This window comes from Mauremys mutica, chromosome 4 (genome assembly GCF_020497125.1).
Source record: "Mauremys mutica isolate MM-2020 ecotype Southern chromosome 4, ASM2049712v1, whole genome shotgun sequence".
Classification (NCBI taxonomy): domain Eukaryota; kingdom Metazoa; phylum Chordata; order Testudines; family Geoemydidae; genus Mauremys; species Mauremys mutica.
In genome coordinates this window covers 138,447,890-138,459,141 of record NC_059075.1, presented here as the reverse complement: position 1 = coordinate 138,459,141, position 11,252 = coordinate 138,447,890, and the positions used below count along the sequence as shown (strand labels likewise).

The window sequence follows — 11,252 nt, the reverse complement described above, 5'->3', positions numbered from 1 at the left end:
TACTGGTCTGGTTGCTAGAAAACTAATTCTGAACCCCTCTTGCAGCACAGCATTATGCAGAGGGTTGTTCTGTATTTATTGAAAGCTAGAATTGGTTGTCAGGACCATGGCTACAAATGGGTCTGTGCTTACACACCAATAGAGAAACCTACTGGTTATAGTAACTCTAAACCAGGTGATACTGTTTCATGTGTCACATTTTGGGTAACAGAGTTACAACTTCCAGCCTATCTTCTAAAGGGAAGCTTTAGGGGGAGGGATAGCTCAGTGGTTTGAGCATTGGCCTGCTAAACCCAGGGTTGTGAGTTCATTCCTTGAGGAGGCCGCTTAGGGATCTAGGGCAAAAATTGGTCCTGCTAGTGAAGGCAGGGGGCTGGACTCGATGACCTTTCAAGGTCCCTTCCAGTTCTAGGAGATTGGTATATCTCCAATTATTACCTTATTACCTTTGCTTACAATTTTTCTTCATCAAGCGGCCATAAATTGCAGATTTCCAGGATACAGGATTCTGCAGTTTGACATTCATCTTAGTGGAATAACAGACACAAGCAACTTCAGCTTGCTGTACTTAGCCTCCCAGGGGGACTTAAAATGTTTGGTTGGTTTTCAAAGTTAACATTTTTGATTGCAGAAAACTCAAGTAATTTAGCCATGTAATTAGTGTGAAATCATCCTTCCTAGTAACACTTGACGATTTGTGTTTATTGCAAATACATAAAACTCCTTGTTCAGGGCTATGCCTTCTTTTTAGCCCTGATAAAGTCCAGAGTCACCCATCATTGCTGGCTTGTCAGGTGAGGAGGCATCCACCTCTGCAAAATAAGATTAGTTCCCCTGTCAGTAGACCATAACAGTATAATAAATGTGCAGAACCAGTGAGCATTCATTCTAACACGCTTTAAAAGAAAATGCATCAGATGAGACCCTCTGCTCTATTGGATACCTGCTTGCAGTAGTTCTTGAAGTTATTGGTGCAGAGGTGGTTTCTTCTGCCTTCGAGAGGTAGCAGCATTTAACTTTGGGAGGAATCCCTAATGCCAATCAGTGACAAGTGAGGGAGAGCGTCGGATGGGTTTTACAGCAGGAGTTGAATCTATTCCCAGCATTGTGACTGCCTGTCTTATCCTGGCCAAGTCACAACTTCGCAGGACCTCTCTTCACTTGCTTTCAAAATGGATTTACTTCATAGGGGTGTCATGAGGCTTAATTCCTTTCTGGGGAACAGTGATCTGGGTGCTGTAACAGCCCACTGTGTCAGAGACGACATAGGAAGTGTCCCGTCTCACCTAGATAGACTATATCACTGCTGTCTTTAGATGGGCAGCTGCTTTCTTTGGAAGGTACAAGTTTGCAACTAAGGCACTTCCTAGATTCCAAGGCCAGATTAGGTCAATGATAATTTAGTCTGACCTCCTGTATAATCAAGGCCATAGAATTTCCCCAAAATAATTCCTAGAGCAGAGTTTAAAAAAAAATCCAATTGTGATTTAAAAATTGTCAGTGATGGAGAATCCACCACAATCTTTGTTCAATTGTTCCAAAGATTACTCAGTGTTAAAAATGTACACCTTTATTTCCAGTGTGAACTTGTCTAGCTTTAGCTTCCAGCCATTTCTATCTTCCTCTGCTAGGTTGAAGAGCCCATTATAGATACTTAAAGTGCTCAAGGGGTGACATGATTAAGTCTAACTCTCTTTAAGGCATGTTTTCTAATCCTTAGAATCATTCTCATTGCTCTTCTCTGCAACTCATTCCAATTTATTAACATCCTTTCTGAATTGGGGGACCAAAACTGGACACAGCAGTCACCCAGTCCCAAATACAGAGGTAAAATAACATCTCTCTTCCTACTTGAGATTCCTGTTCTTGCATCCCAGGATCGAACTGACTCTTTTGGCCAAAGCTTCACACTGGGAGCTCTTGTTCTGTTGATTATCCACCACAACCCCCAAATCTTTTTCTGACTCACTGCTTCCCAGAAATACAGTCCCTCATCCTGCAAGTATCTCCTGCCTTCTTTGTTCCTACAGGTATACATTTAAATTTAGCTGTATTAAAAACCACATTGTTTGTTTGCACCCAGTTCACCTAGTGCTCTTGATTGCTCTCAGTGAGTGACCTTTCCTCTTATGTATCACTGCCCCAGTGTTTGTCTCATCTGCAAACTGATTGTGTTTTCTGCTAGGTCACTTAGGAGAATGTTAAATAGCATAGGGTCAAAAATCAATCCCTAGAGTACTCCACTGGGAACACCTACTCAGTGACTAGTCCCCATTTAGAGTTACATTTTGAGACCTATCAGCTCACCCCATTTAATGGGTGCCATGTTAATTTTATATCATTCCAGTTTGTTACACAAAGTGTCACGTGGCACCAAGTCTAAGCATGTTACAGCAACACTATTAAAAGCTCTGGCTTTGTGTCTTTCAGAGGGAAGGCTGCGTTATTCCTGGGCTTAGCTGGGAAGAGGCCGGACAGACAGTACAGGTTGCAACTGTCAAGACTTGCTTCTACTAGTTACATAGCAGAGTGGTTTGGTTTCTCAGCTATCATCCCACTCAATGTATGGTTCCTCCCTTACCCCAAAAACCTGCTTCATGTCTTCCCACATCAGACAAGAAAGCAGACGCAGACTTGTGTCTGCCAGGGTTTTGTGGGCAAGTCAGAGCAGGAAGAGGGAACAGGAAGCAGCAGGAAAATAAACATTTCCTTGCATTTTACTTGGAACGCTGCATGCTGGCTGCATGTTAACGCACATGTCATTTTTCCTGTCATTCTAAAGTAGGCCTAACTGCTGGCATTTTCTTACCTGATGAGGGCTTGGGGTACATCCTGTGGAAAAACAAAAGGAAAGTGTAGAACGTAAAGGCCAAACCTCCAAAGATCATCCCACAAACCAGGAAACTGTAGCTGCCCTGATCATGGATAATCTGCAGTAAAGAAACATAAGGGTCTTAAGTACAGTGAGAGGTGCTTCATACCAGGGCAAGCCCCAGTGAGCAGCAGGCTGTTTACATAGCGCCTGGCGGAGGTCAGCAATGTTCCTTTGTTTGAACATAGGGGAACCTTCAGCTCAGGAATCCATTTCCCCTGCTGGTCTGGCCAAGCCAATCTGTTGACCTGCAAGGCAGGTGCCAAGGCCCATCTGTTTTCACAGGCTGTGTTGGCTCTTGCTATCCATCTGTACAGATGGCCCATTTTATGCACATGTATTATATATGTTCTACAAATAAACCCTGCCCATGAAATGGCCTAACCAAGACCTACCTGAACCAGATACAAGGTGAATTGATATTCCCGTTTCTCCACCTGGCAGACTCTAGTTATGCCTCCCCCAAATAAAAAGTGATACAAACTCATGGCAGAAAGAGCAGTGGGGAGTGGAGCTTTTGCAAGCCCCAGAGCTGGGTAGATTTACATTTATGGGCACGTAGCTAAGCTTGACTCCCTGCCACAGCACCTCCTGCTGGTCATCTTGGAATTAGCTCTTTTCCAGCATACAGAGCACCCTCTGCAGGCAAGCATCTCCCCTGCCTCAGGCCCCATGTCCCTCCTGGACCTCAGGGTTCTGCCCCCGAAGTACCCCCACATGCTGGGTCTCCCCTCCCAGGGAATCCCCAACCCTCTAAACCCACCTTGCCTCAGTGGCTACTGCCAGTCATCATCTAGCCCCCGCTCACTGGGGCAGACTGCAGTCTGTAATGGCCACTCATCATTGGCAATGCAGTAGGACCTGCTACCTTTTCCTATTCCCAGGCTGCCTCTCTGCAGCCCTAGTACCTTTGTAGACCTTCACCAAGGCCTGCAGCCTGGGGTTTTACCAGGCTGGAGCTCCCCAGCTCTCTTGCCCTATTCCTAGGGTGACTAGATGTCCCAGTTTTATAGGGACAGTCCTGATTTTTGGGTCTTTTTCTTATATAGGCTCCTATAACCCCCCCCGATTTTTCACATTTGCTGTCTAGTCACCCTACCTGTTCCCTGGCACTGCTCTAATTCAGGTAGCTTCCTTCCAGGGCTGGAGAGAGACTCCTCCAACTTCTGGCCCCCAGCCCTCTTATCAGGGCCAGCTGGGCCCTAATTGAACTGGCCACAGCTGTGGCTGCTTCCCCAGTCAGCCTAGCCTGGCTGCTTTTAACCCCTGCCTATGGGAGAGGGGCAGTCCCCCCACTACAGGGCATTTCTGCTCTAAGGAACACCACACAATGCATATGTTGCCTCCACAGTTCTCCAAACTCTGGCAACTGAATTTCTAACACCAGAGGTAATGCAAAACAACCTATAGCCGTAGTAGTACTGCTTGGTGATGGTAAGGAGTGGGGCAGCTAGCCCGTCCCACCACGACTATACTGCTTTTTTGGCTAGATTTACCCAACCTGGAAACTACAGCTCCACTGTAGACCTACTGCTGCAGTAGTAGGCACATCTATAATTATACCTAGCACTCTTCAGCATTGGTGGTAGCTGTATCTTAACAGCTCCCACTGATTGTATTGCCTGTTTTCTCTACAGAAGACTGACCCTTCTTTCCTTGAAGAATGATTGTGTGGCTTTCAGAACTGTCCAAGCATGATTGTATAAATCGGCCATGCACTAAGTGTTCACGTAAACCTGCTGTCGTGCAATATACGCCTCCTAGTGTGCTTTGATCCACTAAGTGCACTAGGGGACTTTTAGTGCGTGGCAGCAGGCTGTTGCGGGATACATGTATGCCCCATCTTGGGTAGGCAAAACTTCCATTCGCTCAAATACAGCTCTCTGTGTGCTTGAATTAAAATTCTAATCAATTCAGGTCCTATCCTGGGTTTTCCCTTTTCTCTGCACTTACCGACCCCACCAGTAACTGCAGCACCATCTCTCCAATTGCAGCTCCAGTCACTAACACCGTCGTGGCACAGCCTGAAAACAGATGGTACAAGTTCTGGGAACTGCTGAAATGAATAGCTTCAGAGGGCCAAGAATGTCCCCAGGCTAGAGCTCTGTGAGGTGAGACCCACCTGTTCTACATTCATGAGCCTGCACAAAGGTGGCCCTTTTGCATTCTGATATTATATCAAGGCTTGTCTACACTGCAAGTTACTGCAGGGCAACCTACTGTGCTGTAAGCCCTAAGCTTCCTTACGTACAGCAGAGGATATTAAAAAAGTAATGGCTGCAGCGAGCAAGGGTACCAGTCGAATCATAGAATATCAGGGTTGGAAGGGACCTCAGGAGGTCATCTAGTCCAACCCCCTGCTCAACGTTACCTGATCCTCCCACTCTCCACTGTGTGCAGAAGTACCTGTGTTCCCTGTTAGCCATTCATTCTTCATTTCCCCCCATATCTACCCTACCAGCTTGGTGCATGGAGCCAGGTGGTTCCACAAGGTGGTAACTGGTAGTGGAAATCAACATCCTAATTTAGCTAGAGCTATTCCTGGGTAACCTGCAAAGCATCATCTTGGGAAGGTGAAAGGGGCTTGCTGCTGGTACTTTCTCTGCTCAAAATCTGACGGGGGTAGGGATGCTCACCTTTGTACTGGAGGATGTCTTCAGTGTAGGCCAGCATGCTGGGGAAGGTGCTGCTGAGGAACAGACCCAGGCACGCTGTGCCCACAAACAGGAAGACAACACTGTAGGAGAAAATCAGGAGCAGGAGGAAAGTTACAAGCACTCCAACCTGCAACAATACAAGCCCAGAGTCACTTTCAGGGAAGAAAATAAATGCTGAGGTAGCACTGGGCTCTAGTGGGCTTTTAAAAAGACTAGTTAAGGGACTGGAAAAGAAATAGATTAATCTGGTCTAATTGAGATAGACAACTGAGTTACAGGCATAATCTGCAAGTCACATAGTAGTAACCTTATTCACTGACTGAGCTCACAGCTAGAGAGATCAGAGTCTACTCACCTTCAAATGCAGTATTCAATACTCTCACTAGAGGGACATAAACCAGCTACATTTGATTTTGGTCAAAAAGCCAAGCAGAACCATCTGTCCCAAGTTCATTAGACAAAGAATTAAGATCACCCTCAGGCCCCCTCTGATTTACAAAATGTTGCATTTGGTGTTTCTAATGCGCTTTAAATGCAGATTTTTGCGATTTCCCTCATTTGCACACACTTGTTATTAAAGTCACAACTCTGTGCTGTTCTGTTGAATTGCTAGTGACAACCCAGCAGGGGGAGCTCTCACCAAATCTTGTAATCCCAGCCAAAGATAAAGGTGCTGTTTTTTCCCCCTAATTCCTTCAGGATTGAGTGATAGGTGGTTTTAAAAATGTGTGCATGTCTACACACGCACAGAGCAATCTGGAATCTAAGAGCTAGTCTTCTAAATGTAAGAGAGAAGTCAAATTTTAATCCTAAATGACTGTCAAAAGTGTGTACAGACAATATTAATAATTGCAATTCTAGAACAAATTTTACTCAGTGATCACAAACAGTTAAAATAGGTATGTAAAAGGCAAAACTTCCGATTAATTCAATAGAAGGAGCCCGCCAAATCAGTTCTAGCTAACACCAGAACCCAGGAGTCTGGAGGCCTAGCCCTCAGATCTTCAGTCATGCCTGATCAGACCAGTGGTCTACCTAGTCTGGTGACTAGTAAAACACTTCAGAGGAAAGTGCAAGAATTGTCGTAACTATGCAAATAACTAATAATCTGGCAGTAGCGGGAAGTTTCTCTCTAATTCAGGCAGTTTGTGACTGGTTTATGTTCTGAAGCCCTCTGGCTTCAGATAGTCTTAATCTTTAAAAATGATTTAATGTAGCTGTTTCTCTGTGGCCTAATTTTTTTTTAAAGTGACTTGTGATTAGGTGCCTCAGAGTTTGGGTGCCCAATTTGAAACACCTCAAAAGCACTTGGTTTTTAGAAAGCACTAATCACTTCTGAAAAATTAGACCCATAAATATCCAGTCTCATTTTTCCCATTATCCTACCATGCTCTTAGCCTCACATGTATATTGTGGCAGTGAATTCCCCAGGTGAACTATACATTCTGTAAAATATTTCCTTTCCCCCCCCAATTTTAAATGAATTGCCTTATATAGATTCATAATTATAAGGCCAGAAGGGACCACTGTGATCATGTAGTCTGCCCTTCTGTATAACACAGGCCAGAGAACGTCCCTGAATTTGCTGTTTAAACCAGAGCAGATCTTTCAGAAAAACATCCAATCTTGATTTAAAAATTGCCAGGGGTGGAGAATCCACCACAAATCTTGGTAAATTGTTTCTATTTAGCTGTTTGCCCCCTGGTTCTTATATTAGGAGGAAGGGTGATTAGGAGAGTCGGAATTTCTCTGCCCCACCTCTCATGTCTCCTCTCCTTTCTAACCACTCTAAATCGTCTCAATCCCTTGTCACACAACACTCTCTCCAGGCCTCTATAATTTTTGTTGCCCGGCTCTAGTCCATCTTCCATCGCCTTTTTTGAGATGGGGTGACCACAGCTAACAGTATTCTAGGTGGAGGTGCACCATTGATTTACATAAAGGCATGATAACATGAGCGTTTTCTATCCTATTCCTTATGCATCCTCACATCGTTTGCTTTTTGACTGTTCCTGCATGCTGAGCATTTCACTGAGACAGGCAGAGCCCCCTTCCAAGTGATTAGCGTTCATTAGAACGCAGCAAAGTAGCTCGAGTAGTTAAAATTATTCCTTCCAATGGCCATTAGTTTGCATTTATGATCATGACACTGCCTAATTACTAGACGACAATAGAGATCGGTTGGAGCACTCAGTTAAATTACTTATTTCTACAGAACGATTTCATTATAAGCCGAGGGTAGTGCAAGCAGAATTAGGGGCAGGGTGGGCTGTACTGAAATAATTATGGACTTTGAGTCTTCTGCCGTACTGTCACAGGACATAAGAGTAAATAAAGTTGATGTCCACGTCACTCAGCACTACCACTGAGTTCTAGTAGGTCAGATTTTAGCCTACGAGAGAAACCAACAATGCAATAAAAATTTAAAAAATGTTTTCAGACTTAGCCCTTTGTTTAGTCTTGGGTTCTTTGTACGAGGTTAGCAGTGGTGTAAATGGTGATTTGTGCCTGTGCAGCCTAGCCTAAATTGGGGTGCAAATCACTGCTTGTACTGGTGCAGCATATCCACATAAGGAATATGTAGCGACGTTGGTGCAAGAATACCCAGGGTAACCAAGCCTTTAGGCTAGTTCAGTCCACTTCTGGGGAAGATCCTTTCCCCTCCAGATCAGAAGCGCTCTGCAGAGGGTGACGGTAAAGTTTGCCTTACCACGTTTATGGACACCATGGTTGCAGGTTTCATTCGGTAGGACACAGGGATGGAGATGAGCCTGCCTAGTGTGATGAACCCCCAGAATAAGCTAGGCAGGTAGCCAGCCACCTTGTGCACCACAGAGAGAGGTTCCTCCACTGCATAGCTGTATACGAACCCAGAGTACTCGCCCTGCAGGGAAAGCAAACAGCACTCTGCATTAATTTTACATCTCATAGGCCTAGCCTCCTGAAGAATACAGGCCTGCTCTAATATGTCCTCTATGATACTGTTAATAAGTGTGTCCCCATTGTGATAGGTGCTGTACAACCACAGAACAAATTGCTGCTCTCTGCTTCGAAGAGCATATAAAAGCAGTAAGTGTCCATGGAGGGCTTGCAGGACTGATCCCTAAGGGAAAAGGAAGGGAAACTTACTGCTTCTGAAAGTGAGGGATGTCATGCAAACCTCTAGAGAGCTGTACCCTGGCCTGAAACAATGCTGCTTCCCTGCAGGCCACCACAAACTTTTCCCTGTGTAAGCTATGCTAGTCTGGCTTTGAACCTCAGTCTCCAGACAGGATGCTGCATGTGTCCTCCTTTCCTTACGTTACTGAGCTGCAGCAAATAGACACAGCACAGCGAGGAGCTAGGTGCATGCAGTGGCAGCACAGCTGGGATGCTTACCCAGGGCCAGACTATAAGGATATTCAATTCATGTTAGAAATCTTGAGCTGTGAATCATGCATCTGACTTACCGGATATGATCACGTGTCTGCACATGGAAATGAGCACCTGAATGGGATAATGTTGCTTCTCTCTCACACACACACACCCCTCCCGCCCCCCACTCCACCCCTTATAGGGGTGGAGATAAACAGGGATCTGTCATCTCTCAAATGAGGGCCCTAAGATAGGAGATACTCTGATGTGGCCTGCTCTTCATCTCTTGTTGAAACTGTTCCACTGTGGTAATGGGGGCCACAGACAGCCTGAGAATCACTCTATCGTCCAGTGGTTTGGGTACTCACCACGGCCGGGGGAGAGGCTGACTTAACCCCCACGGCTGCTTGAGGAAAAGGGATTTGAATAGCAGCCACCTACCTCTCAAGGGGCTGGCCCATAAGTATTCTGCTGTGGGCCCCCCACCCCCTCAACCTTTCCTCTTAAAACTGCTCCACTGTAATTAATTATGAATTGGGCCTAAGTAAGATGTAAAGGTGAGGTGCCTGCAGGAGCTCAGAGGGATGAAGACCCTGGGGAATGGCAGGGATCTGAAGGGGGAAGCGCGTTCAACCTTTCCTGTTGAAGTGTTTCCACGTTACTATAAATTGGGCCAAAGCAAGAAACAAAAATGAGACATCCTCACTAGCTCAGGGCTTAACGTTCTTTCCTGAGCTGTCGATGCCCTGGTTTCAGTTCTCTCTCTCTCTCGCTATGGTGGGGCAGGGATTTGAAGAGGACTGTCTATCATCCTTGCCTCTTGAAGCTGGTTCCACTTTAATTAACTATGTACTCCTAGCGAGATGCCTTCTGTGGTGTAGTGGTTGGGGTACTCCCTTGAGCTAGCAAAGCTGCTGGTTCAATTCCTCCCTCTGCCTGGGGAGGGACAGGCCTTTGAGGTGGGAGTACCCTCAGCCTTTCCTGTTGAAGCTGGTTTCACTTTAATTAACTATGAATTGCTCCAAAGCAAGTTCTTTGCAAGAGCTGGCTTCTCTGGTGTAGAGGTTTGGGCACTCTCCTGGGATGCTGAGGGCCCTGGTTCAATCCCTGTGGTGGGGAAGGGGTTTACACAGGGGCTGCCTGTGGGGCCTTTTATTTAAATATTGGGGGGGGGGTGTCCTGCTTAAAAAGCAAGTCACTCTTTTGTCCCCTGTGGCTAGGCTACCCACCCAGGCTGTGGGAGACCCCAGGCCCAACCCCTCCTCTGCAAGGGGTTGTGCCAAGGCTCTCCCACCTCCCAGGAGACCTCCCGCCTCCTGCCTCCCACTTACACCTCCCAGCCCCACCCCCAACCTGGCCCCCTAGCCACCACCCCTCCCACCTCCCAGGCCCAACCCCCCACCCCTCCCGCCCTTGCCCCCACCCACCACTCTTGTGAAGTGAGCGATCTCTGTTCAAACCCCCTTCTGTTTCCAGAAAGACAAGGGCCTTCCGCAAGCGAAAGGGGACCTAAACAGGAACCTCCCACTTCTCCCCTGGGAGGTGGGACAGCCTTCTCCAAATCCTTTTAAATAGTCAGAGGAAGGATTTGAACCAGAATCATCCACCTCCTAAGCAAGCAACTTAACCACTGGACTATAGAGTGACCCTAGAACTTGGCCTGGCCCAGTTCATAGTTAACTAAAGTGGAGACAGCTTCAAGAGGAAAGATACAAATGGCTCAAATCCTAGCTCCTTCAGGACTGGAATCAGGCTCTCCAGCACCATAGGTGCAGGCCCTGGCCACCAGGCTATAGAGGGCTGCTTACAGATTACTTTTCTTTGGACCATTTAATAGTTAATTAAAGTAGAACAACTTCAACAGGAAAGAATATTGCTGTGCTAAACCTTTCCTCAAGCAGAGAGGGATTGAACCAGGCGCTCTAGTACCCAATGCACACACCCTAACCACCAGGCTCTACAGGGCTTCTTGCAAATGAGGCCTGTTTTGGCCTAGTTAATTAAAGAACAGCCTCAAGAGAAAAGAAGCTCCCTCTTTAAACCTGTTCTTAACAGGTAGAGGAAGGAGTTGAAGCAGAGTCTCCTTCCTTGGCGATCAGCAGCCTAACCACCAGTCTATAGAGCAATTCTGAGCCTTTTACTGGCCCAGCTGGTAATTAATTAAAGTGGAAAAGCTTCAACTGCAGTGTGGCTGATGACACTGGCCTCCTTAGTAAAGTGCTTTGATATTTAGTGCTGAAAAGTGCAGTGTAAGACCTAGCGAATGAAGGGCTAAATTCTGCTCTCAGTTATAGTAAGTAATAACACCACCTATCTACATCTACTGCATTGCTGTTGCCTGGGACTTGGGCAAGAAATGCAAGCCTCTT

The 11,252-nt window shown here is 46.2% G+C and overlaps 1 protein-coding gene across 1 annotated transcript in view; it reads right to left on the bottom strand.

Annotated features, from left to right (window-relative positions):
• Nucleotides 1-450: 450 nt before the first annotated feature.
• Nucleotides 451-11,252, bottom strand: part of MFSD4A (major facilitator superfamily domain containing 4A) — a 35,832-nt gene continuing 25,030 nt past the window's right edge. The window contains exons 6-10 of the mRNA XM_045012325.1: nt 8,240-8,413; nt 5,509-5,656; nt 4,826-4,896; nt 2,810-2,930; nt 451-812 (exon numbers count right to left, since the gene is read on the bottom strand). Of these exons, the coding sequence (XP_044868260.1) occupies nt 748-812; nt 2,810-2,930; nt 4,826-4,896; nt 5,509-5,656; nt 8,240-8,413 (579 nt within the window). The 3' untranslated portion in view covers nt 451-747. The remainder of the gene's footprint in view (nt 813-2,809; nt 2,931-4,825; nt 4,897-5,508; nt 5,657-8,239; nt 8,414-11,252) is intronic.